General features: G+C 47.6%; 3 protein-coding genes across 12 annotated transcripts; 2 read left to right on the top strand and 1 right to left on the bottom strand.

The window, feature by feature from the left end:
- Window positions 1–141: 141 nt before the first annotated feature.
- Window positions 142–7,263, top strand: sf3a1 (splicing factor 3a subunit 1). The gene is made up of 16 exons (XM_003226835.4): window positions 142–325; window positions 1,421–1,533; window positions 1,841–2,045; window positions 2,368–2,625; window positions 3,068–3,293; window positions 3,736–3,938; window positions 4,230–4,347; window positions 4,439–4,624; window positions 4,736–4,857; window positions 4,941–5,231; window positions 5,360–5,570; window positions 5,785–5,814; window positions 6,009–6,163; window positions 6,251–6,352; window positions 6,714–6,785; window positions 6,908–7,263. Exons 1-16 carry the CDS (start codon window positions 263–265, stop codon window positions 7,007–7,009), a joined length of 2,457 nt encoding a protein of 818 aa, XP_003226883.3. The 5' UTR covers window positions 142–262; the 3' UTR covers window positions 7,010–7,263.
- Window positions 7,255–10,811, bottom strand: rhbdd3 (rhomboid domain containing 3). 2 transcript variants are annotated; one of them, XM_008119772.3, is made up of 6 exons: window positions 10,487–10,811; window positions 10,016–10,173; window positions 9,534–9,917; window positions 9,261–9,426; window positions 8,940–9,161; window positions 7,255–8,654 (listed from the first exon to the last, which is right to left on the bottom strand). In XM_008119772.3, the coding sequence occupies exons 1-6, from the start codon at window positions 10,498–10,500 to the stop codon at window positions 8,501–8,503; spliced, it is 1,098 nt and encodes a 365-aa protein (XP_008117979.2). In that variant the 5' UTR covers window positions 10,501–10,811; the 3' UTR covers window positions 7,255–8,500. The 2 variants fall into 2 exon arrangements, with proteins under 2 accessions (XP_008117979.2, XP_062814583.1); XM_062958513.1 differs by lacking the exon at window positions 10,487–10,811 and having other exon boundaries at window positions 10,016–10,480.
- Window positions 10,812–11,081: 270 nt separating this feature from the next.
- On the top strand, window positions 11,082–26,289 carry ewsr1 (EWS RNA binding protein 1). 9 transcript variants are annotated; one of them, XM_016997060.2, is made up of 19 exons: window positions 11,082–11,219; window positions 13,818–13,854; window positions 14,124–14,175; window positions 14,576–14,702; window positions 15,362–15,376; window positions 16,505–16,691; window positions 16,980–17,144; window positions 17,356–17,567; window positions 17,912–18,101; window positions 21,230–21,267; window positions 21,905–21,937; window positions 22,025–22,143; window positions 22,309–22,438; window positions 22,698–22,817; window positions 23,015–23,189; window positions 23,343–23,440; window positions 23,529–23,591; window positions 25,016–25,292; window positions 25,766–26,289. In XM_016997060.2, exons 1-19 carry the CDS (start codon window positions 11,207–11,209, stop codon window positions 25,803–25,805), a joined length of 2,091 nt encoding a protein of 696 aa, XP_016852549.2. In that variant the 5' UTR covers window positions 11,082–11,206; the 3' UTR covers window positions 25,806–26,289. The 9 variants fall into 9 exon arrangements, with proteins under 9 accessions (XP_016852549.2, XP_008117981.2, XP_008117980.2 ...); XM_008119774.3 differs by having other exon boundaries at window positions 15,359–15,376; window positions 21,233–21,267; XM_008119773.3 differs by having other exon boundaries at window positions 15,359–15,376.
- Window positions 26,290–26,824: the final 535 nt, after the last annotated feature.

The following is a 26,824-nucleotide window of genomic DNA, read 5'->3' as shown; positions in this document are numbered from 1 at the left end:
CAGGAGGTGGAGGCGCTGAAAGGGGCGTGGTTCCACTGCAGCAGGGATTGCGCATGCGCCTAAAGGGATGTGACTACAGGTTTCCAGGAGGAGGGCACTGAAGGGGGCGTGGCTCTCTTGCACACGCCCCTTTCTTGTTGGCAGGGGCTGCTCCTGGCTGCGCGCGCACCCGCGGCCATTTATCTCGGCCCTTTCGCGGTTGTTGTCGTCTCTCCGTCTTTCTTCCTTCTTGGCGGTTGTGTTCCGGAGCGAAGCGGGGGCCATGCCGGCGGGACCCGTCCAGGTGATGGCTCCGGCCCAAGCCACGCCGCCCGAAGCCAAGCAGGTACTTCTGGTCGGGGAGGAAAAGGCCTCTTGAGGCCCTCCTCAGGGCAGAGCCGCCATTCCCAGGATGCATTGCGGGGCTTGCGGGGGAGGGGCGCGAGAGACCCTCCCCACCCCTGCATGAGGCAGTCGACTCTCTTGGGGATCCGGACTTACATATAGTATTGATAATAATAGTACATAATGTAATACAGTATAATAATAATAAGAATAATATGAAATCCAGCATATCTATCTTGTTTTGCTGTGTCATACAATAAAATAATAATAATACACTAGTATAAGTGTATATTTATATTGCATGTAATATTACTACTAATATTGCAGTCTAGTGGTATAGCACAATATAGTAATCTAATAATAATAATAATAATAATTTTATTTTTATACCCTGCCCCATCTCCCTGAAGGGATGCAGGGCGGCTTACATGGGGCCAAGCCCAGGCAAAACAGACAATATAAAACACAACAATAAAACAAATCAATCAACAATAAAGCAAGTCATAAAACAAATGAGATCACATAAAACAAACATCCTTGATAAAATCCTGGGTTGGCTTCTAAAAAGAACTGGGCCATAAAAGTGCTAGTAGGGTCAGATACAGTTGGGGAGAGGACGATACAAAATCATTGTCCCATTAAAGTGCTGGGGAAGGCATAAACAAAGGAGACTATGGCTGGCTAAAGGAATAAAGTGCAGTAAAAATAAAAATGGGCAACAGGTCAATCCTTTGCTATGGAAGTCAATCGCCAAAGGCCTGTTGGAAGAGCCAGGTTTATAATCTAAAATGTTTATATTGTGCAATTACAATATAATATGTTGTATGTATATATTATTTGTAAGCTGCCCTGAGTCCCCTTCGTGGCTCAATCGCCCTCAAATCCTGCCTCTATTCACAGTGAAATGTGTTTAGAATAACAGATAGGAGATACACGGGCTTGGAAATAAATCCTTAAAAAGAGTCTTGGCCTGGGATTGACCCTCCCCCCCCCCCCAGCCATGAATGTCATTGGATGGCTAGAAGTCATTAAGTTGTTGTTGTTGATGATTATTCAGTTCTATCCCACCATTTTGTCACGTTCATTCTCATTGCAGCCAGAAGATGAGCCGAAAGAGGAGGCGGTGCCCGCCAAACCGGTGGTGGGCATCATCTACCCTCCGCCGGAGGTCAGGAACATCGTGGACAAGACAGCCAGCTTTGTGGCCAGGTAAGCGCTTGTCTTCTGTTTCATAGGAATCAATAAAGGGGAGGGTTGTGACCATGTCTGGATGTATTAAATAATATATCATGCTATACTTTTTATTGTGTATTTGTATATCTGAAGGTGTAATGTTTTTCATTGTGAGCTGCTTTGAATCTTCGTAGAGAGTGATAAATAAAATGGGATATAAAAAAAGAAGAAATATATTGGGAGAAAAATAAAGGGAAGAATCATAGTCGTAGTAATGGGCAGGGAAGGGGGTTTCTTGTTTTGCTTTTAGGTGGGATGTCTGACTTTGTCTGGCTCTGCTCAGGAACGGCCCGGAGTTCGAGGCCCGCATCCGCCAGAATGAGATCAACAACCCCAAGTTCAACTTCCTGAACCCCAACGACCCCTACCATGCCTACTACCGCCACAAAGTCAATGAGTTCAAGGAAGGGAAGGCCCAGGAGCCCTCGGCCGCCATCCCCAAGGTCATGCAGGCCCAGCAGAGCGCCCAGCAGCAGCTGCCCCAAAAGGTCAGCCCTTGTTAGAAATAACAACCCTCAAGCCTTCTCTAGTAAAATGTTCCTTTCTCTATGATCCTGTTGCTTACTGCTTCTTGTATGTATCTTCTGACATGCACCTTCCTTTCCTCTATGGTTCCTGAGAAGTAATAAGAGGGGCTGTAGGCCACATGCTCTTTTTCTCTCGTGTTGATTTTGTGCGGTTCCAGACAGGGCTTTAATGCAGGCCCATTGGGTTTAGAAACCCTGCATTACAATCCGCACTCCGGCCCAGCACCCTCGACCTGGAAGTGCTTGAGGAGAGGTCAGCCTTTCCCTCTGGTTCCTCCTGCAGCTCCAGGTCCAGGTCATCCAGGAGACGGTGGTGCCCAAGGAGCCCCCACCGGAGTTTGAGTTCATCGCCGACCCCCCTTCCATCTCGGCCTTCGATCTGGACGTGGTTAAGCTGACGGCTCAGTTTGTGGCCCGCAATGGCAGGCAGTTCCTCACCCAGTTGATGCAGAAGGAGCAGAGGAACTACCAGTTTGACTTCCTCCGTCCCCAGCACAGCCTCTTCAACTACTTCACCAAACTGGTGGAGCAGTATACCAAGGTGAGCCAAGGAGGGCAGGGAGCGTGGATGGCGTCTGGAGAGCCCTGGAATCCCAACTTATCATATGTGGGTTTTGAGTCATAGAACAGACCAACATTAAAATAGAACTAAGCCCAATAAACTTTCCAGCGTGTCCATTAATTGTTGTAGTTGGTCCATCAATCGTTACATTACATTATTATTTTATTGTATTATCTGTTACTATATTATAATATGCTATATCTATATAATTTTTTTATATTAGAAGTATCCTGCTTTATATTGCTCTAAAAGAAGAGACTTGTGGTTCACCATAAAAGCAATACAACATGTCTTTTTATTCTCAGTTTCGTTTCTGTAGAGGAATTTTGGGTTGCTCAGTTCAGCCAGCCCTGGTCAGGATTTGGAGGGGAGAGCGCCCAACAAATTTAACCGTATTTTAAATATATTCTCTTTCCTTCAGATCCTGATCCCACCCAAGGGCCTGATCACCAAGCTGAAGAAGGAAGCGGAGAACCCCAAGGAGGTGCTGGACCAGGCCTGCTACCGAGTGGAGTGGGCCAAGTTCCAGGAGCGAGAGCGAAAGAAGGAGGAGGAGGAGAAGGAGCGCGAGAGAGTGGCCTACGCCCAGATCGACTGGCACGACTTTGTCGTTGTGGAGACCGTGGACTTCCAGCCCTCGGAGCAAGGTGGGTGGGGAGAGGGACCTTGACTGCAAAGGGACATCTGAGTGTTCCTTGGTTCTTTCAATGTGACATTGCATTCATATTACTCTTATTTTAGATATGATTATGCAATGTAATGGTTTCAGTTGTTAGACTGAATAACCTGTTATTGCTCATCTGTTAAGAAAAAAAGAGATTTTGCCAGTGCATTAAAAAACAGTGTCCAGAAGTGTTTTCCAGTGCCCAAAAATATATTTCTTCTCCCATAAAACAACTTGCTTTATGTCATGCCCTCAAGAGACAAAAATGAAGTAGACTTGATCAAAATAACATATTGGGTTATCCAAATATATATGGTCTTTTTATATTGTTAATATATTTTATTCGAATATATTGTTGTTGTTATTTGTATCCCACTTTATGTCTGTCTCTGACAAGAAAATGTCTCTCTCTTTCTTTGCCGCAGGGAACTTTCCACCTCCGACGACCCCGGAGGAGCTGGGCGCCCGGATCCTGATCCAGGAGCGCTACGAGAAGTTTGGGGAGAGCGAGGAGGTGGAGATGGAAGTGGAGTCGGACGAGGAGGAGGGCGGCGAGAAGCCCGAGAAGGGCCCCCAGGAGGCCCCTGCGCCCCCCGACCAGGACACCCAGGTCCAAGACATGGACGAGGTCAGAGCGAGAGGATGCCTGGATGCATGGATAGATGGATGGCAAGATAGAGAAATCGATAATGATTATGATTATATTTATTTTGGATTGAAAAGAAATCCAAAGTTAAAAACCACCCCAGCCCCCCCCCCCCCCCCAAACTGATTGTAAATCCCTCGGTCTCTTCAATACCTCGACTGATCTTCAATCCCTTCATCAAGCAACTCACACTAAAAACCCACGTCAATTTAAAGCCACCCAGACAGAGAAGCATTCCAATGCCCTGTGGTTAATTCCTTTTTGATTTTGAAGGGCTCCGACGATGAAGACGAGGGCCAGAAGGCGCCTCTCCCCCCGGAGGCTCCGATGCCTCCTCCTCTGCCTCCGACCCCCGACCAGGTCATTGTCCGGAAGGATTACGACCCGAAAGGTAAGGCCTACGTCCCGACGGGCGGGAGGGAGGGAGGGAGGGAGGTGGTGGCGGCGCTGACTGGTGGCCTTGCTTCTTCCCTGCCTTGCAGCCTCCAAGCCTCTGCCCCCGGCGCCGGCTGCAGACGAGTACCTGGTGTCCCCCATCACTGGGGAGAAGATTCCCGCCAGCAAGATGCAGGAGCACATGCGCATTGGGCTGCTGGACCCCCGCTGGCTGGAGCAGAGGGACCGCTCCCTCCGGGAGAAGCAGACCGACGACGAGGTCTACGCCCCAGGTGGGTCCGGGAAGCTGGAGCTGGGAGGAGGTAGAGGGAGCAAGTGGGCCTTCTCAGCTAGAGAAGGGTGAAAGTATGCTTCTAGGAATTGATTTCTCGGAATGTATCTAGGCCTGGACATTGAGAGCAGCTTGAAGCAGCTGGCTGAGCGCCGTACCGACATTTTTGGTGTGGAGGAGACCGCCATCGGGAAGAAGATCGGGGAAGAAGAGATCCAGAAGCCGGAGGAGAAGGTACGTCCCGAGCCCAGAGTGTTGCTGCTGCTGCTGCTGTTGTGAGACGGAAGTGTTTTGTTGATGGCGGCTGTTGTGTGCAGGTGACGTGGGACGGGCACTCGGGGAGCATGGCGCGGACGCAGCAGGCGGCCCAGGCGAACATCACCCTCCAGGAGCAGATTGAGGCCATCCACAAGGCCAAGGGGCTGGTGCCCGAGGACGACAGCAAGGAGAAGATTGGGCCCAGCAAGCCCAGCGAGATGGCCCCGCCGGCCCAGCCCCCGCTGCCCCAGGCCCAGGCCCACCCCCACCCGCTGGGGCCCCCCACCTCCGCCCCCAGCCTCCTCCCCACCGGAGGACCCCCCATCTCCGCCATGCCACGGCCCCCCGCGGTGAGTGCAAGAGGGGAGCCAGGGAAGGGATGCATACACATGCAGACATACATACAGAGTCTTCTTCTAGCTGCTATTGTGGAGACTGAGCCCTGCTTAGTTGTGTGTGTGTGTGTGTCTGCCCACAGATGCCGCCCCCCCTGCGCACGACGGTGGTGAGCGCAGTGCCAGTGATGCCCCGGCCCCCCATGGCCTCGGTGGTGCGCCTCCCCCCGGGCTCTGTGATTGCGGCCTCCATGCCCCCCATCCTCCATGCCCCGCGCATCAACGTGGTGCCCATGCCGCCCTCCGCGCCCCCCATCATGGCCCCACGGCCCCCGCCCATGATTGTGCCCACAGGTCAGTGCCCCACGCCACCTCTGGAGAGGCAGAATTTCACCAGCTCTCTCCCCAAATTCCTTTGGGACTTAATGGGATTCTACAGCCGGGTGTGAACTCCAACCCAGGCCTTTGGCCTCTTAAAGGACCAACAAGCCTGGGAGTTGAAATAGCGTTCATCTTCTTATTTTTCTTGTTCTCAGTTGACTAATTCTACCTAATTTTTGCAATCTAGGATACAGACAGGGACCGGTCAGCAGCCCAGGTAATTGCTCCTTGAGTGTCCTTGTGTGACCCCCCCCCCCCTTTCAAGGGGTCAGCCGCTAGCCGAGACCCTCATGTGCATGCCTTCACTTCCTCTTCTTCCGTGTATCTGTGTGTCGATAGCATTGATGGATAGCCCAGGTCGAGGGAGGGGGGACACTCAGTGACGTGTTCTTCATTCTCTGCCTTTCCCAGCGTTTGTCCCGGCTCCCCCAGTGGCCCCCGTCAGCGCTCCCGCCCCGATGCCCCCAGTCCACCCTCCTCCACCCATGGAAGACGAGCCGGCCTCCAAGAAGCTCAAGTCGGAGGACAGCCTGATGCCCGAGGAGGAGTTCCTGCGCAGGAACAAGGTGCGCCAGGCCCCACAGCGCCCAGGACTGGAGAGGGAACCTTCCCCGGGTTTCCCACTCCCTTAACTGTGCCCCTTCCCTTCTTAGGGCCCCGTCACTGTCAAGGTCCAGGTCCCCAACATGCAGGACAAGACCGAATGGAAGCTCAACGGCCAGGTGCTGGTCTTCACCCTCCCGCTCTCAGACCAGGTAAGGGGACCTTGGGTGATCTAGAACCCTCCCAGACATGTATCCTGGAGGACCAGAACAGTTCCCCCAGAGGACCTAGACAATGCTAGAACTTTCTCTTGGGTGACCTAGAACATTGCTAGAATGTTCTCTTGGGAGACCTAATACATTGCTAGAGAGGTATGGTGGAGGACGAAATCTTGGTAGATGTTGGCAATGCCTAGGAGGGTATTTTGGAAGAGCCTAGAAAGGAATCCCAGGGACCTAGAGCCTCCTTAGAGAGCAATCTTGGGTGACCTAGAACATTTCTAGACGAGTGGCTTTGGTGAGGGCATCCCTCAAGGTGCAGTTTGGCTGACCTCACCCATTCCCTGTCTCTTAGGTCTCTGTCATTAAAGTCAAGATCCATGAAGCCACCGGGATGCCAGCCGGGAAGCAGAAGCTCCAGTTTGAGGTGAGGAAATGGGAAGGCTCTCCAGGGGATTTCTGTCTTTGCATCTGCTTCTCTGGGCCTGGAACTCCACCACAGGCTGAGACTAACCCTTGAGTGTGTGTGTGTGTGGTGTCTTTTTGCAGGGCATTTTCATCAAGGATTCCAACTCGCTGGCTTACTACAACATGAGCAGCGGATCGGTGATCCACTTGGCCCTCAAGGAAAGAGGCGGCAGGAAGAAGTAAAGCAACAAGGGAAAGCCAGCCGGAAGAGGAGCGAGCCCCTTTCGAGGCTGAGTCGTGTCGCCGTGTGTTGCCCTCTCTGTCTCTGTCTCTTGGCTTCTCCCCTCCCCCCCCCTTAGCTTGTTCCCTTGCTCTCCTTCGCACTTTCCCCCAGCTTAGATAGAAATACTATTATTATCATACAAATTGGAATGTTTTGGCAAATGTAGCATGTAGAATTGGACTCATAATAAAAACTGCTTTTCAGAGTGGTTTAACATGGCCGTCATTTATTTTCCTTTTGATATGGTTCAAAATTACATCTGCATCGTCATCATTACTATATGTTCTGTATCATTATTTATATCCCACTTTTCTCTGTGGGTAGTAGTAGTCGTCGATACTAGTATCCGTAATTGCTATTCAAAGTTTTTGCGGCAAAAAGAACGGGGTTGGACTGGATGGTCTTTGGGGGTCCCTTTCCAACTCCTATGACATATCTATTCCTCTCTCAATCCTATCTGTCGATGGCTGGATGTCCCTCTGCCGGGAAGGATCGGGTGCTGCCTTTGCCTGCCTTGGCCAGACTGAACACCACCTATAGGAATCTAAAAGCCTTCATTTTGGGGTTTTTTTAAAGGAGGTGAAAGGACAGCCTGGGGATTATTCATTATTATTATTATTACTACTACTACTATTATTCTTATTGCCCATTCCTTCCTCTGAAATCTATGGGCAGCAGAGTCCCATCCACATGCATTATAGTCATAGAACCCAATGCAAGAAAGGCAAAGGCTGCCACCAGATTATATGACTGTTCCCATTAATGCAAAATATTATGACTGTAATGCATGTGGATGGGACTCTTCTGCCATCACGTGGCCGTTCCCTTTATTGCAATCATAGGGAAGAATGCAAAAATCACTAGGCTGACCCCCCCCCCCCCTATTTTCTACAATGGGCCGGCCTATTGAAGAATTTAACAAATTTAAAACCACCCGCATTGCAAAAAATCAACAAATATACATATCTCCATCAAAGATCCATATTAAAATGTCATTTCTATAAAATACATATTAAGTACACAAAGCAGACATCAAAGGACATGAGTTGATTCACAATTAAAAACTGGGTAATGTATTATTAATGCTATTAATAATATATTATTGATATAAATAATATATAATAGCAATATATATAAATAATATTAATTTACATTAAATATAACATTAATATCAATGCTATATTAATCATGATACCAATGATATATTGTCCTGGTTGTTTGCCCTTCTTGCCACCTTGAATGCTGCCGTGTTTGTGTCCATAAGGCTTGTGGGCCTGTATGTGGTCTCTTCCAACTCTATGATTCCATAATTCTACAATCAAGGGGTGAGAAGCACACGTGGCCTCCAACTTCAGGACCCATCATCCTCTTAAGACAGCATGGAGGCCACTTGACTGCTCAGACAATCCGTGATGCTAGACCGTCCTCCAGTCAGCGATGCAAAGAATGTCCTACTTCTGGTCAGGTGGGACCACCACCACCACGGCGTCGTTCCCAACGTGGCCGCCGATCAGCAGTGAGACGGCGCCCTCGACGTGGCCCGTTGCGGCCAAAGCCACCACCGCCTCTTTGGTGGCAAAGCCCATTTTTTGGAGCTGCTGAAGCCTGCGAAAGGGAACGGGCACCTTCAGAGTCGACTCATGCTCACCCAACTCCAACCGAGCCTGAACACAAACCCACGCCATATTTCGGAGTCTGCCCATCCCAACCCTTACCATAACTCTCACTCACTCCATACTTTGGGGCCTACCCATCCTAAGCCTAACCTACTGTATCTATATTTCAGGGCCTACCCAATGCTAACCCAATCCCTGCCTAACCCCGACACCTACCCTAACCCAACCCCAACCCACTGGGTGCTCCAGAGTCTGTCCCTGTCCCCCATGTTACCGGAGGGAAGAGACGGAGGCTTTGGAGAGCGTGACCTCTTCCTCGGCCATGTCCTGCAGGGAGGCCCGGATGCCGGCTTGGAGCAGCTCCTCCTCGATCAGGGCTTCCTGGAAGGTGGAGAACGGGAGGGCAGTGGGGGGCCAGGAAGGGCCTTCCCTGCTCGGCAAAGGGCCTTCGCTTGGGAAAAGGTCCGGGAATGGAAGGCTGGGTGCCACGGAAACCCTGGGAAGGAGAAGCACAATGAATGGCAGCTCTAGTCTAGTCTAGCGGGAGGGCAACGGTCATGCCAAAAAGGAATCACAGTGGTTCACTTGGGCTTACTCTCTGGTTTTGGCCACCGCCGCCCTGGGATCAGTGACCGGAAGGGTTCTGGCTTCTGGATGCCGGATGAAGCGAAGGAAGGGAGGGCTCTGGATTCGAATCCTGGTCTGTATCCTCTCTAGGAACCTGTCTGACGGTTTGAGGAGGAAGAAAATCCCCGCCCGGTCTGAGAGATGTCAAGGATTACAACCAGACGGGGGCAATTGGGGACTCCGGACCTTTGCTAATGTTGGCTCAAGGACAGGATTTGTTTGGGCCAGTTTGGAAGGATACAAGCCAGACCGGTGGCGAGGCCGCAGAGGTGGAGGAGGCAGGAGGAGCGGGGCGAGAGGGCCCGGCTGAGCCCCACCAGCGCTCCGGCCAGCACGGCGGTGGAGGCCCAGCCCCAGAGGCCCTTCCGCCCCCGCCGGGCGCCCAGGAAGAGCAGGTGGAGCGGGGTGTAGCCGCTGACGGGGGCCTCCCCGGGAGCGCCCCAGAGCCGGGCCAGGAGGAGGTAGGCCAGGGCCGAGGCCAGCGCGCCCAGCAGGGCCGTGCCGAGGAAGCGCCGGCTGCCCAGGCGCCACTCCGCCCGCCAGGCCAAGAGCGGGAAGGAGAGGAGGCTGAGGCCCAGCAGAGCGGCGTCCGGGTGGCAGAGGCAGAAGGTCACCAGGCGGAAGGCTGCGCGGAGGAAACCACACGGGTTATGTACAGTTTCCCTCCTTTGGAAAAGACTTGCCCTATGTGCGTGCCGTGCGAGTCTTCCCCGGCTGGCCTACCTTGCAGGGGGCTCGTGAGCAGGGCGGGCACCAAGGCCAGGCCCTCCTCCGCGTCCATCCACCAGCAAAGGAGGAGAAGTCCCATGAGGCTGGAGGAAGCCACGGGGGGCCACGGCAAGGCCCATGGCCCGGTCCAAAGCCCTCGGATCCGCATCCCCCTGAAAGGCAACAAGCCCTGGGACTGGAGGGGGTGCTGCGGAACTGCAAGTCCCATCCGTCAAGAGTGGAGGGATGATGGGAGTTGTAGTCATCCATATTTGGGTTTCGCAAAAGTGGATGGACTAATCCCATAAGGACTGCAAGTCCCATTGTCCCCTCAGTGAACCTTTGGGCGTGTTGGACAAGTCCCATCATCCCTCATCAACTCCATATGTATTGGATGGTTACCTTGTAGTGGCCTCCACTTTTTCACTAGAGATCGAGGCGCCCACTACAACACCCATCATGCCCAGTCCTGCTTCCCAAACTCACCTGGACAGAACCATTTCCCTCCCTCAATGCAGGCCTTGGTTGCCTTCGCACCCCTATTTCCCTTCATTGGAAGAGTCCAAGACTCGTCGCTGTATAGGAAGCGCGGGAGATACCAGGGAGAATAAGGGGGAGGGAAGAACGTGACGTCCTTCGAGATTGGCCCTCATTGGTTTCCACCCACCCCTTTTTTCCCTTTCGTTGGAAGAGCCCCCGCCATAGCTTCCTATCAAAAAGTCGGAATAGTCCAAGTCGGAAAAAGGGGTGCCTAAAAGTGCTCCTTCCTCTTCACACAGGCTCCTCCCACCACTCAAGCTCTGGCCTTCTTTCCCCCTCACTCCCCTCTTCCCTTGCATTGGAAGCTTATACAAGGGCGGGAGATACCAAAGTGGATAAAGGGGGGATAACTCAATTTCCTATCCGGAACGAATCCCTATTCCATTGAATTGGAAGAGTCTAAGAACGAAAAGCTTCAACCAACAGGGCGGGGGGTGCCAAAGTGGCTCAAAGGAGGGCAAAGCGACTGAGCACCCCTTTCCCTTCAATTGGAACAGTCCGCGATTGGGTTGAAATACGTATACAGTATAAGGAAGGCGGGCGAGGCCAAGGAGAAAAAAAAAACTAGGTGGAGGAGGCGGCGGCGGGGTTGTTGTGCGCATGCGCGGCACAGAACCCGTTGGAAAGGGGCGGGGCTAAAGCGGCGGAGAAGAAGAAGGAGGCAAGATGGCGTCGACGGGTGAGGCTGGTTCGAATGGGGGCCGCGTGAAGAGAAAAAATGAGGGAAATGCGCCCTTTTTGAGGGGATTTTGAGGGGAATTTGTGCGGGATTAATGGCGGAGGCGGAAAGGCGAGGCGTTTTTTGGGGGAAATAAAACACTTGGGGGGGGGGGGGGAATGGAGGACAAAATGGCTCCTCAGGGAAGGCTCCGGAAGAGGCGGTGAAAAAAGCATCCTGTATTTGATGTCCTACCGTCTAGTTGCTATTTTTCGCGCGCCAAAAGGGCGCGTTTTTATCATTTTAAAAAACACTCATAATTATTTTATTGTATTGATTGATTTATATTCCGCTTTATTTATCTCTCCCTACGGAGACTCAAAGCGGCTTACAACTCAAAACATGACAACTGAAAAAATACAACAATAAAGCAGTATTATATGTCATTAAATATTATCAAAAATAATTCTATTTAATATATTCGTTATATTATATTGGTATTACATATTGTATTGTGATTAGTACTATATTGTATTATATTATTAGCACAGCACGATGTTAGTATTGCATATTATACTTTACCACTGTACTGCAATAATATTAGTAATATTGCATGTAATATATAATATACAATTATTGTATATATTACTAGGTTAGGTAAAGGTTTTCCTATATATAACCTATTCATAGCTAAAGAGCAGGTATTTAAAATAATAATCATAATTACTATTATTAATAAATATGAATAAAATAGTCACAATGATAAATATTAGGTTAAGGTAAAGGTTTCCCCTGACGTTAAGTCCAGTCATGTCCGACTCTGAGGGTTGGTGCTCATCTCCATTTCTAAGCCAAAGAACCGGCGTTGTCCATAGACACCTCCAAGGTCATGTGGACACATGCATGACTGCATGGAGCGCCGTTATCTTCCCGCCGGAGCAGTTCCTATTATATATATATATAATATTATTATTACATTGTACTATATTATTATACCACAATAGATATAAGACACTACCAGTTTATGAGCCCCCAGTGACACAGTGGGTTAAGCTGCTGAACATGCTGACCGAAAGGTCAACAGTTTGAGTGGAGTGAGCTCCCGGGGTTAGCCCCAGCTTCTGCCAACCTAGCAGTTCGAAAACGTGCAACTGTGAGTAGATCAATAGGTACTGCTCCTGCGGGAAGGAAACGACATTCCATGCAGTCATGCCAGACACATGACCTAGGAGGTGTCTATGAACAATCCCCCCCCCAACAGTCAGACACAACTAGACTTAATGGCGGGGAAAACCTTTACCTTATTACCAGTCTATCATACTGTAAATATTGTATAATATATTGCACTATATCATGTTATAGGATATATGATATGTAATGTATTATGTTACATTATTGATGTTATTAAATTGGCCTACTTTCTATAGATTTGAAATGGCCTCATGATCTGGGATTCAGATTATGAATTCTTGCCTCAACCTCATTTTTAAATAGGTCAGGGTCATACATGTTGGATACTTACTTAATATATTCTCCAGCAGCTTTAAGTTTTCCTTTATATTGGTTGGAGGCTTGATGCAACTCCCTCATTTGCTCTGTTGAATTGGCATTGAAAGTTCTGTTGGTTTATGTTCCGTCATGGGAACGTTCTGGTGCCTTTGGAAAACAATGGGGAGCTTGAGCCTTTAAGAGGCGACTTCGAATAATATTTTTAATCACAAGGCAGAGATTAAATGAAAAAAGGCAGTTAATGGAATCCAGTTGTGTCCAAATGTTACTGGATTCTCTTATAGCTATGCAACTGAATGATAATAAAAATAGTAATAATTTATTATATTTATTTTTATCCTGCAATTCTTTCAGTCAAGTCCCAAAGTAGCTAATACTCTAGTAATTGTCAATAATAATGATGATGATGATGACGATGACGATGACGACTATGATTATGATTATATTGGCTTAAACCTTGCTCTCTTTTGATTGAGACCCAAAGCAGCTAATAATAATAATGGTATTAATAATAATGTACTATATTTATTGAAACAACACTTTTCTCTCTTGAGACTCAAAGCAATTTATTATATGTTAATTTGGTATTTCTGTTTATCTTGTGTTTTTATCTGTGTATTTTATTGAATAGATTTATGCTTTTGATTTTATTGTACCCCGCCTTGAGCCATCAGGAAAGGCGGGTAATAAGGATGGTGTTTATTATTGTTACCATTAATTATTTTATTTTTATTTTTATTAATAATAATGATTAACATTAATGTTTATGATTAGTAATGTCAATAATAATATTTATGGTCATTTATTTTATTAATATTTATGATGGTAACTATTTTATTCATATTTATTAATAGTAATATTTATGAGGATTATTTTAAATATCTGCACTTTAGCTATGAATAGGTTATTTTAATTCATTTAAAGGATTTTAAACTGGTTGTATTTTGGGATACCGCTCATATTTTATTCTATTTTGATGTTTATATATATTTTAGGGCTGTCAATTGTATTGTGTTGGTTTTACTGTAAGCTGTTGGAGTCTTTTTTTTTTTGGAGAGGAAAAATGGGTTACAAATACTAATGATAATTTCCCTTCCTTATTGCTTGCAGATTACAGCACTTACAGCCAAGCGGCAGCCCAGCAGAGGTAAGTTTTTTCCTAGTGTCCTCTTCTGCAAATCAGATGGGCCAAGGGTCGTGTTGACTTTCAGTGGAACTAAATCAATACTAGCAGAATGAGTTAAGCTGCTTTCCACAATAGTTTTGCAATGGGTTTGGTGGCCTAGAGCTTACCTGTTACACAACCGTCCCCTTAGTTAAGTCAAAAGGTTGGGGGTTAGCGGGTTAGTGCCCAGCTTCAAACTACTTCCTGTCATCACTGCCTGCATTCATCCTTTGTCTTTCTTCCTTTCCCAGCTATGCTGCTTATGCGGCTCAGCCCGCTCAAGGATATGCCCAGACCACCCAGGTAAGGCATAATGGCATTCACCCTGAATGTAAAACCGAGCGGCCCGCTGGTAAATAAACTCGAGTAATATGCTTCAGTTTAAGCTGATATTCCCGGAATTAAAACCAAGCCTCAAGTATGTAGGTTAAATGGCATCATTAATTGCTGAGGTTTGGGGAACATTTTAAAAAGTGATATTATTATTGTTATTTGAGATAATATTTTCTAGGCCAGTCACATAGCTGGGGTGCAAAGCAATCCATCAGAGATTGCATTGCCTTTTGTGGGCAATATAACATGTCGTCCTGTCCTTTAATGTTCTTATCTCTAAGTATGAAACAGGAAGTGGGCCTTCAGGGCTGCTACTGCAATTGTAAGCCTTTGAGTGTTATCTGAACCTTATCTCTCTTTCTCTGTGTAGCAGGCCTATGGGCAGCAGAGCTATGGGACCTACGGGCAGCCCACCGATGCCAGCTACAGCCAGGCCCAGACAACAGCTTCGTATGGGCAGACGGCCTATGCCAGCTCCTATGGGCAGCCCCCGACCGGTGAGTCTCTCGTTGCTCATAAGGGGCCAATCTGAAAGAGGACTAAGTCAGGAAGAGCCATTAGGATTGCTGTCCTTGTGAGCCTTCCAGTCATTTCAGACCGGGTGCGGTCAGACCCACAGTCCCAGGTTCAGACCTACTATGAGATGCTTCCTGGATTCTGAATTCCTTCCCCCCTTTTTTTCCTTCCTACCTGCCTTTCTGTCTCTTTCCATCTTTCCTTCCTTCTCTTTACCTTCCTTCTCCCTTCCTTTTTTCCTCTCTCCTTCCTCTTGCACCCTCCCCTCTCTTTTCTTTCTCATTTCCTTTTTCTTCTTTCTTTCTCCCCTCCCTCCCTCCCTTTTTCCTTCCTTCTTTCCCCTGCAATACAAGCCTTCCTGAGGTGCTTTGAAAAAAATGTGAGGGAGACTTCAAACTATACCAGTAATTTCTCTGGAATATTATGAACCACTATAGTAGGTGCAGTTTTGAGGCCTTGCGCGATGGCAGAAGGGAAACCAGGTTTTTTTGGGGGGTGGTCCATATTTTGCATATGAAGACTTGAGTTCACTTGAATATGGTGTTGTTGTTGTTGATGATGATGGGTAAACTTCACATTCTGACTGTGCCTCTCCTCCTCCTATTCCTCCTCCTCCTCTTCCTGGTGCTTCCCACAGTAGAAGGGACCAGTACAGGTTTGGACCCCCTCCATTTTTGCATGGAGAAACATATTGGTCCCGTTCCGTCCGCATTGATGGTGTTGACCCTTTATTTTAATGGAGATTTTGATGCTATAAAGCCAAAGAAGTAGGCAAAAGTGTAGCCCTAAGGGTCCATAGGGCACTTTAGATGCCCCAAATGGCCGCAAAAAATGTGAATCCAAGCCACTTAATGTATTAACTCTCTTGACACCTAAAACACTCCATTTGGGGGGCAGCAGATTGGGCCCCTAGATCTGCCCAATGATATAAAGGGTGCTGTTTTGCATATTTAACCTACATATTAAAATGGTCCAAACCAGCTGCCGTTACTGTTCTTAAAGGGTGAACAGCATGAATGAGACGTATTCGGTGGTCATTTCTGCATGGTTCCTCATCAACCTCTGTAATTTTTGGCTTGTGCCCTTCAACCTATAGAGTTCTGTCCCTGCTTTGAGGAATATCTCAGGAATTCAGCAGTCAGATGAATTAAAATGCATGGGAGCATTTTGTTGGAAGTATCCCAGTGATTCAATACCATGTTTTCTCTTTGTGTAAATAGTGTAGCATAATAGTATATTATTATTAATATTATATTATTATTGCGTTGTCATTATATTATTAGTAGTATTAGTGTATCTTATTATCTTTTTATTGTTAGATTATATTTATACAGCAAAGATAGACATAGCAGGGACAAGTACATAGTTGATTCCTTTGTTGTTGGTGAGACAGAGCTTGGGCTTCATGGCATCCATTGATAATATATATGTTGCATGTGCGTTCTGGACACGGGCTAACATTAATTTATATGATATTTTGGATGCAGACTCTTATGGATGTTGGTATTGTTTTGTTGCCATCGTTTGTCCTCTTTGGATATTGATTCTGCTTGGTTGTTTGTCTTTGATAGACATTCTCTTGTTACACTTTGGATCCTTGTCTGTAGCAGGAAAGAGCAATTAGAAGATATTTAACTACTGTAAGATATCTGATGCCAGTTTTAAGAACCTAAATCAGAATTTCTTAATGGAGGGGGGGTTGATGGGCCTTTTAGCCTCATGTCTGCTCTGTAATAGTGCCTGTCATTGGCTTTTTTCCTCACTGGGTTCTCCTTTGCGGTAGGCTATACTGCCCCGGCTGCCCCTCAGGCCTATAGCCAGCCCACCCAGGGCTATGGCACGGCCACCTACGACACCACTGCGGCCACGGCCACCACCACCCAGGCTTCCTATGCTGCCCCTTCTGCCTATGGCACCCAACCAGCCTACCCCTCTTATGGGCAGCAGCCGGCTGCCACCGCCACCGCCAGGTAATTAAGCACATGTATGTGTGTGTGTGTGTATATGTATATATGTTTGATCCACAAAAGGTCTGCACCAGACTTGGCAGAGCCATCATAATACAACTTCAGATACTGGCAGGGGGTATTTTTGGGAGGGACACCCCATAAGGCTGGTTTGTTTACTATGTTATCATAGATTTCAAAGCAAAAAATACATTGGGTTAAATTATTCAGAATGTCTACTTGCAGTGAAGTGGATGCTGGGGCTTGCTCAAATAACCTACTTCTGTCCCTGGTTTCTTCTTGTTAAAAAAGGCCCCAGGATGGGACCAAGCCTGCGGAGAGCAGCCAGCCGCAGTCTAGCACCGCCGGCTACAGCCAGCCCAGCCTGGGATATGGGCAAAGTAACTACAGTTACCAGGTCCCAGGAAGTTACCCCATGCAGCCGGTGACTGCCCCTCCATCCTACCCTCCCACCAGGTATGTCTCATTCCCTTTCGTGTGAAATGCTTTGTGGGGAGAAAAACAGAATATAAATAAACACACAGCACACATTATTATTGCTATTATTATTCTATAATGCAGTTATGGCCACAGGGCAGTGGTATTTGGATGGCTCTGATGGTGATGCTGTGCAGAGGCCTGTCTTGGTAATCTTCTGCATCTTTTCCCTCCTCCCCTCTCTCCCCAGCTACTCCTCCTCCCAGCCAAGCAGCTACGACCAGGGTACTTACTCCCAGCAGAGCAGCTATGGGCAGCAGAGCGGCTACGGCCAACAAGGAGCCTATGGGCAGCAGAGCAGCTACGGCCAGCAGCCCCCCACCAGCTACCCACCGCCCACCGGCTCCTACAGCCAGACCCCCAGCCAGTACGGCCAGCAGAGCAGCGGCTATGGGCAGCCCAGTGAGTCCTCATCAGCATACTTTCATGCCTTGGATTGAAGCATTTTGCTTTGAAGTGGGAGGAAGCTTTGGATAGGTTCCCACCAGTAGACAGTAGAATTTTCATACAGACTGGATGGTGGTCTGCCAGGAGGGCTTTGATTGTGTTTTCCTTCATGGGAAAAGGGGGATTGGACTGGATGGCCCTTGGTGGTCTCTTTCAGCTGTGATTCTGTAATAATCTAATCACCCATTTTAAGAGAGACGGCAATCTTTAAGGCAGAATGGGGCTGGGCTGTGACTGTCTGCTGGCAGATTCTCAGGATGAGGGGCGCTTACCTTCCTTCCTTCCTTTCTGTTGCCCAGGCTCCTTCCGCCAGGACCACCCCAGCAGCATGGGCCTCTACGGCCAGGATTCGGGGGGCTTCTCGGGGGAGAGCCGCAGCCTGAGCGGCCCTGACAGCCGGGGCAGGGGCCGAGGAGGGTTTGACCGCGGAGGAGGAAGCGGCAGCATGGGCCGAGGGGGCCGAGGGGGAGGCCGTGGAGGCGGAATGGGGTAAGAGCAAACCCTTTTCTCCTCTCACCTAATATGACCTTTGCCCCCCAATAGGGTGAGCAGTGGAAAGGGGGGCTGAAAGAGGGGGGCGCAGGCCACTCTGGTTTCTCCATTGCTAAGGGGGATAGGAGCGTTTTGCTTGGGTCGGGAGGAGAGTGGGGGGTTTTGGGGGGAACTTTCAGCTCCTTTCCACAGTGGGTTGTTTTATAAATAAATGTTTGGGGTCGGACACACACAACACCCTTCTGTGGGGCCCTTCCATTACGCTTTCTGTTCCAGACACTGCAGGTACGTACAAAAGGTGTCTCAGGTTTTTGGGAAGAGGCCTCCGTCCGCCCCAGGCCTCCGTAGCGGTGCCCCCAATGCTCTCCAATAGGTAGCCACTCTCTCTCCATGTTGAAGGTTGGTTTTGGGGGCAAAGAGAGCCAGCCCTTTGGCCCAGTTCCCCCCACGGAGCATTCAGACCTCCCAAATCCACTCCCGCCTTGGTTTCGGGCCTTATTCTCAAGCACAAGAGATGACAACAAGGGGACTGTTGTGTGTGTTCCATCCATGTGTCTAATCCACACTATGCAGAGTTTTCTTGGTATTATTATTATTATTAGATATGATACGTTATTGTTATTATTGTTAAAGAGGGTGGAGGAAACATGGCCCTTGTCGTGCCAAATTTATTTATTTTATTTATTTTTTATTGGTTTTGACCCATCCAAAAGAAAAATAATACCCACTCTGCATAGTTTGATGCAAATGAAATCAGATGGGTTTTTCAATCTTTAAATTGTTACAATGTGTTAACGACAACCAAGCCTTTAAAAATATATATATATTATTAAAACTTAAATTAAAATGTCGGAGAGTTTTAAACCCTTCCAGACTTGGCTTGAATGGAAAAGGGCTCCATTAGTGCTGTATATATATGTTATGTAGATGGTGGACACTTAAAACGGCTATCACCGCATCACTTTCCATTATGGGAGGGTTTCTGATATCGTCCTTTCAATATAGATTGGTCTGATATCCTTTTGATATAGATTGCTTTCCAGTATCATCCTTTCAATACAATTGATTACCGATATCGTCCTTTCAATATAGATTAGTTTCCGATATCATCCTTTCGATATAGGCCAGTTTCCAATATCGTCCTTTGATTTTCAGTATTGTCCTTTCAATATAAATTGGTTTCTGATATTGTCCTTTGATTTCCCATAACATCCTTTCAATACAGATTGATTTCCAATATCATCCTTTTAATATAATTGATTTCTGATAACATTCTTTCAATATAGATTGGTTTCCAATATTGTCCTTTCAGTATAGATTGTTTTACAATATCATCCTTTAAATACAGATTGATTTCCGATATCGTCCTTTCAATATAGATATCGTCATTTCAGTATAGATTGCCTTCCGATATCATCCTTTCTATGTGGATTGGTTTCTGATATCATCCTTTCAATATAGATTGATTTGTGAAAATTATGGGGAGGATTTCTGGGTTTGTTCAAAGCTGAAAAGCGGCTTCGTTGTAGCATAAATTGGCCACTAAATGGGGATTTTTTTGCCCCCTTTCATTGATGCGGTGATGCGTTTTGCCGTCCCTCCGGCAGGTAAGGAGCCCAATGTTCTTAACATGCCCTTTTTCATTGCCTCGATTATCTATATCTCTTTTTAAATATAATTTTCACTGGCTGTTAATTAAACATGGAACCTTTTTAACATGCTTTGTCGCATTTATATGCTACAGGTTTACAAAGTGAGAGCCTTGTATACACCTCAGTGCTTTAAAAAAAGTACTCAGTACTCAGCCGGCAGCCATTATGAAAAGTGGGACTAGACACGGTGTCCATATGGAGAGGAAAAAAAACAAAACACACACACATATAGAAATCTATATTATTTTTAACCCGATGTGTTCATTGTTGTGTAAATGGAAAACAAAAAAAGAAACCTTCTGTGTAAACTTTTGGTAACTTCATGTGTGGTTAATAGAAGCAAAGAGGGGAGGTGTGATTAACTTTTAGCATTGTGTAACATTAAGAAAAGTGTAAACATCTGTTAATAAAAAAGGGATACATATATATATGTGGTATTTGGGGGTGGGGGAGAAGCAGAGCTGCATGTCACAGCTTGGGAATTGTGTATATGAACTATATATTTTGGATTAAAAGTGCAATACTTGCGAGAACTGTTGGTCCTACTCCCTCCTTCCTTAAGCCTTCAATTATTCCTTCCAAAAATATTATTCACCCTATTGATTGGCCACAATTTTGCCTGTAAATTAGATAAGCTGTTCAAAGCAAAACCTATTGATTGACCCTATTATTTTCCCTGTAAATTAGATCTTTAAATCCTAGACGCATATTGTACTGTGTTGATTTCCTTGCCTCCGCAAAGCTGTGCCTTCAGGCCTTCGAAAACCTCAGTCTATTATTTTTGTAAAGCGCTCCTTCTGCAGAAGAATGTTTCTTTTTAAAAAAAAAAATCCAGTTGAATGTATGGTTTAGGATTTGTTGTTGTTATTCTTTTTCTTGATTTCTTCCGCTTTCTCCCATTGATTCATTGATTGTTAATGCTTAACGGGTTCTCCAGACAGGAAGCGTCACCAGCGTCCAACCATAGCCTTGTTAAAATCTCCCCAAAGAGGATGAAGGCACAAGTTTGCGGATGCGGGAGGGAGGCAGGGAGCCCTCGGACCCATTCTTTAGTACTTTAAATTCATGCTTAAATAATATATATACATATATATATATCATTACGTAGGGAACGTGCTTGTTTTTGATTTTTTTTTCCTTGGCCAAGTATTGCAGTTTTAATGCCGTCCCTAAAAAATGGGGCAAAAAAAAAACAAACCTCCGTCAAAAAACAAAACACAAAAAGGTTGGCGATTATGAACGCGAGGAGCCCCGAAGAAAGGCCTAGTGACGAAAGAGAGAAAGAAAGAAAGAAAGAAAAAGAAAGGAGAGAGACAGAGAGGACAGAGAGATGCCTTGTTTGGAATCTATGTTTAGCCAGACCCCACCTTCTTCTTCCTCCTCCTCCTCCTCCTCCTCCTCCCTGGAGCCCCCTGAGGCTCCCTATATATTTAAAGGGAAAAAAGGCCTTCATGTCTTCGTTTATCCCCCCAGCAGCGCTGGAGAGCGAGTTGGCTTCAGTAAGCCTGGTGGTAAGTTTTTGAGCATTACGACGGGGGATACTAGTGGTTTTAAAAACAAAAAATAAAAAGTAATAAAATAAAATGCAGCCAGAAAAATAATGTATTATTTCTAAAGCGGTTTTTTAAAGACATGCCATAGAAGTCTTTTAACGGGTCCTGCCGGTATTGCCAAAAAGGTTTTAACGCTTACGGTGGTTGCAAAAGCACAAAGAGACGGGTGTAAAAACGACGGGTACTAAAAGGGTTGATGAAAGGATGGAGAGGAATGGCTCCCTTTTTTGTAATTTGGGGAAGGAACCACTCTGTAAGAGGCTTTGGTGTTTGGTTTGGTTTTTAAAAATAATCTTGGTAAACAAGAGCCCCCCCCCCATTGGCCCCCTAAGAGAGAGAAGCCCCTCTATGACCCAGGTGATGGTTTAGAAGGCTGCTACAATGGCAAGCCCCAAATGCATCTCTATTTTTAAGATGGGTGTGCATTGCAATTTTTTTTTGTTTTGCAGTGCGGTCAATTTGAGTTTTTAAAAACACATGCCATCCAATAAAATGGTTGGAAATATAGGTAGCGGTGTGTTTTTGTGCGGGCGTCGCTTCAGTGCATACTAATGGGTCCTTCTGTGGTTTCTTTCTCCTCCTCCTCGGGCGGCAGGACACCTGGACGACGGGCCGGACCTCGACCTCGGTGAGGGCCGGGGCCTGGCCGTGGGAACCATTGGGGGGGGGGGGTGCGGCAAGGGGCGCGTTCTGACTTGCTTCCGTCTCTCCGCAGGCCCACCTCTGGACCTAGATGACGATGCCGACAACAGCGCAGTGTACGTTCAAGGGTTGACTGACAACGTCACCCTCGAGGAGCTGACGGACTTCTTCAAGCAGTGTGGCGTGGTCAAGGTGTGTGTTCCCTTCCCATGGCCTCGCTTGTCCTGGAAACGTGTGGAATTTGGGCTGGATTGCTACCAGAGCCCCTTTGCTGAGGCATTTTCCTAACGGAGGGGATGATGGGGGGAGAAGGGGAACGTTTTCAAGATACGGGCATCGTCTTTTTCTCACTTTTAGATGAATAAAAGAACAGGACAGCCCATGATAACCATATACCTTGATAAAGACACAGGGAAGCCCAAGGGAGACGCAACTGTGTGCTACGATGATCCGCCAACGGCCAAAGCGGCCGTGGAATGGCTTGATGGTGAGTGAATTACAATAATATATTTATTATTTTACTTAATATATTTATTGTTAAATTGATTACTTTTATATTTACCATTTTTATATGGTGATATAAGCAAATCTTGGGAGGCGAGGGTCCAGATTTCTGCTTGGGCATGGAAATCTACTGGGCAGCCTCAGTCAAGTGCCAGCCTCTCAGCCTCAGGAAGCTCTGTGCTAGGGCTCGAGGGCACACAACAGCCACTGTGGAGCGTCAGGGTTTCCTTCCTGTCTTCCAGGCAAAGACTTCCAGGGCAGCAAGCTGAAGGTCTCTCTCCCTCGGAAGAAGCCCCTGAACAGCATGCGAGGAGGAATGCCTCCCCGTGAGCCCCGCGGGATGCCGCCCCCTCTCCGCGGAGGTAACCCCACCCCAAAGGATTTTGCAAAGTTTCTCCAATTCAGAATGGGAGACGAGGCCAAGAAAGAAGCGGGGATTTTCTGGAGCTTGATCTCCATATACTGTTAGGAAAAGACCCAGATAGAAAGGGATTCATACAGGATGTTTTCATATGGTCGTTGAATGGACGGGTAGGCTTCACCGTCTCCATTTTTTTAGGTCTTGGAGGCCCCGGGGGGCCCGGAGGTCCTGGTGGCCCTATGGGTCGCATGGGGGGCCGAGGAGGTGACCGAGGCGGCGGCTTTGCCCCAAGAGGATTGCGAGGGTCAAGGGGAAACCCTTCTGGCGGAGGAAATGTCCAGCACAGAGCGGGCGACTGGCAGTGCCCCAACCCGTAAGTGGCCGCCTTTTCCCGCCACCCCTCAGGCTCTTGCTTTGACTCAGGGTCAGTGTTCTAGGCCCTCCAATGCGATTCTGTGGCAAGGTCCGATGGCCGCATGCCACAGAATGGCCCGGAGGAGACCAACGGCTTCCTCCTCCTCCACAGGGGGTGTGGCAACCAGAACTTTGCCTGGAGGACCGAGTGCAACCAGTGCAAGGCCCCGAAACCGGAAGGCTTCCTCCCGCCGCCCTTCCCACCTCCAGGTACGTTTCCCGTCGTTCCGGCCGACCTCTGGGGCGGGGCTCCGGGCCTGACGTTGACACTGACCTCTGCTTATGTGATGTCCACAAGGTCCTGGATTCTTGCTTGGGAAGCCGATGCCACTTAGAGGGCTCATTTACGGGACAAATAGTGGTAAGGGCGTTCGCTCGCACAGGTGGTATTACCCTTTTCCCTTCGTTTGTGTACTCCAGAAGAGCGTCACGGGGCCGCAACGGCACACCGTTGCACTGCCCACTTTTAGCTGGTGATGCTTCCACTAATTGGGGAGGGGGATGCTGGGTATTGCTGTCCCCGCTTCAGGTTTGTGAGGAGGGCACCAAGGGAGGGAAGCGCCCCAGAGGGAAGCCATACTGGAACCACTTGCCAAACTTTAGGCCTCGAATGCATCCCGCATCAGTTGGTGTGTTGGGAAACTGCAAAATGGGCAGCCTTGGCATTTGTGATGCAAGGTCACTTATGGCACCACTCTTTTGTTTGTGAAATGCATGGGGGGCTCTGCCCTTGGGGTCGAAGGCTCTTTGGAAAGTTCTTTTGCCGCCATCTTGGTCTCCTTTTCCTCCCCATGCTTCATTCACCCCTCAAACCCATGTTGAAAACACAATAAGGTTGCATGGCTTGCTAAAAAAAAATGGTATCTTTGATTTGAAGATGCGCAGGTTTTTGCCATCTCGAGAAACTGGGTGCTTTTCTTACCGTTAGATACGGCTTTTCTTTGTTGGTGGTGGCACTGAAATTAGCATGTGTCTTGGAATCAAGGAAATAGGGTGCTGTGCTCCAAAAGTGGCCAGTGTGGGATTCAATCAAAAATAACAAACACAACTAAAAGTATTTCAAGGAGAGCCTGAGGGAAGGAGGATGTATGATCTCTGTCTAGATCTGAAGGAGGCTTATCTCCATATAGCTATGGCAAAGGAGCCCAAGACAGAGAAAGGGATTTCTATGTTACCGTATGTAGATATGTTTTGGCAAATGGGGAACAGGATCTCCATATCCCTGTGGCAAACAACAGCTATGGCTCTATGGTTGAATTCTGACAATTTAACCGCAATGGAGGATTGAAAACTTCTTTGGGATGTATTCTCTCTCGAAATCTCTAGGATCTTCACCACAAATGGAAACAATTGGCCACAGAATTGCCCTGGGGGACCTAGAGATTCCTAGAGAGGTGTTGTTTCTAGAAATGTCCAGGTCTTCCAGCCTGTCTCTATGGAGGGTGATTTTAGAGTTTTTCTAGATGACCTAAAAAGATGTTCTCTAGAAACATCTAGAGCCTCCAATACAACTGGAGGAAGTTGACCATGGAGTCACAGTGGAGGGACCAGAGATTCCTACGAAGGTTCTCCAGAAATCTCCAGATGCTATAGATTGGCTGGAAGAAGTTGACCCATGGGGCCAGTTGAGGGTCCAGATCCCGTGCGTCTGGGTGTGTCTTGTTGTGCTTGCTGCTTTCGTCATGTGACGAGGGTCCCCTATTCCGGAGCTGCGGGGATTGGCTTCTGCTGGCCTTTGTGTGATGCCGTTGTCCGAACGCCCGGTGCCGTCTCTCTCCGCTTCAGGTGGCGACCGCGGCGGAAGGGGCAGCCCCGGAGGCGGCATGCGAGGCGGCCGCGGAGGAGGCCTGATGGACCGCGGGGGCCCCGGAGGGATGTTCCGAGGGGGGCGCGGAGACCGAGGAGGGGGCTTCCGAGGACGGGGCATGGACCGAGGTGGCGGCTTCGGAGGGGGGCGCCGCGGAGGCCTTGGGGGACCCCCTGGACCACTGATGGAGCAGATGGGAGGCCGAGGAGGAGGACGGCGCGGAGGAGGAGGAGGAGGACCCGGGAAGATGGACAAGTAGGGATGGCGAGGAGGGGAGCGGGGCTCAAGGGGGAGGGGGGACGAAGAGACCCCGGGGTGCATAGACAGACAGACAGAGAGAGAGAGAGAGGGAGGCTTCACTGTCAGCCTCTACATCTAGATGTACGCAGGACTCAGATGCAGCCACAAGAGGGCAGTGGAGAGACAGTATTAGCCTCTAGATCGGTCTGTATGTAGTGCTCAGATGCAGCCACCAGAGGGTGCTGTATAGAAAAGATTAGCTGCTGACTGATGGATTTATTTGTATTTGTGTATAGTATTTATATTCCGCCCTCCTCACCCCAAAGGGTGAAATATACTGATAGGTATGTATGGCTTAGACACAGCCACAAGAGGGCAATGGAGAGCAGGATTAGCAGATGCATATGAATGCAACGACAGTGTGTGCCTGCTTCTTGCTTGGCGGCTGAGAGAGTGTGACCCTCTTTGTTGTTGTTTCCCTTTTTTAGGGGAGAGCACCGCCAGGACCGCAGAGACCGGCCCTACTAACAGGAAGTCCCTCCTTCCCTCTCTCCCCACCGCCGGACTGCATTTACTACCAGATTTATTTTTTAAACCAGAAAAAATGTTTTAAATTTATAATTCCATATTTATAATGTTGGCTCCGGGCGACATTATGACGACGACGATGATTCCTTGTCTGTACTTTAGTATTTTTCACCGTTTTGTGGGAGAAACATTAAAACACAAAGCTTAACGGTCGTGTGCCGAGTTCTTCTTCTTTGTTTCCCTTTGTTTGGGATTTTTTAAAATGATAATAATAATAAAAATGGTTGTTTTAAGTGCAAAGAAATAAAACTGTTTTGTTGTGCGCATGCCCAGTATCGGTCTGTTGTAAGAAAGGCACCCCCTCCCGGAGGAATGAATTAAGGAAGGGAGGAAGGAGGAGTTTGGAACTGTTAACTATGTTTTCCTGGTTTGTGATGTTTTCTTTTCTAAAAAATAATAAACTTCCAAATGTTTCTAAATGCAACCCTTGGTTAGCTTGTCTTGGCAACAGCAGCAAGAATCCCTTTGTGCTCGCCGAAACCTCGTCTGCGAGTTTGTCCCCAAAACGTCCAAGAAATTGGCTAGGAATTGACTTCCATTTATGGAGCTGGGACCATAAAATAATAATTTTTATTATTATTATAGGAATAGAAATAAAGTATGTCAGTGACTATAAACTTCTATTATATTTTATTTGATTTGACAGCAGAATATCTGTATTCGACTGGATTTTGACAATTTTGAAAAAGGAAGCATATAAAATAATAAGCATATAGAGAATAATAATGATATAAAAAACTAATAATCAGCATATAGTGTACTAATAAGCATATAGAGTACTTATAAGCATATAGAGTATTAATAAGTATATAGAGTATTAAGTACTGTATATACTCGTGTATAAGCCTAGTTTTTCAGCCCTTTTTTAGGACTGGAAAAAAACCTCGGCTTATAATCGGGTGAGGGTCCTGGTGGGCTTATATTCAGGTCGGCTTATACTCAAGTATATATGGTATATT

Source organism: Anolis carolinensis, chromosome X, assembly GCF_035594765.1.
Source record: "Anolis carolinensis isolate JA03-04 chromosome X, rAnoCar3.1.pri, whole genome shotgun sequence".
NCBI lineage: Eukaryota > Metazoa > Chordata > Lepidosauria > Squamata > Dactyloidae > Anolis > Anolis carolinensis.
The sequence above is the reverse complement of the archived record's forward strand: the minus strand, read 5'-3'. Positions and strand labels throughout refer to the sequence as shown.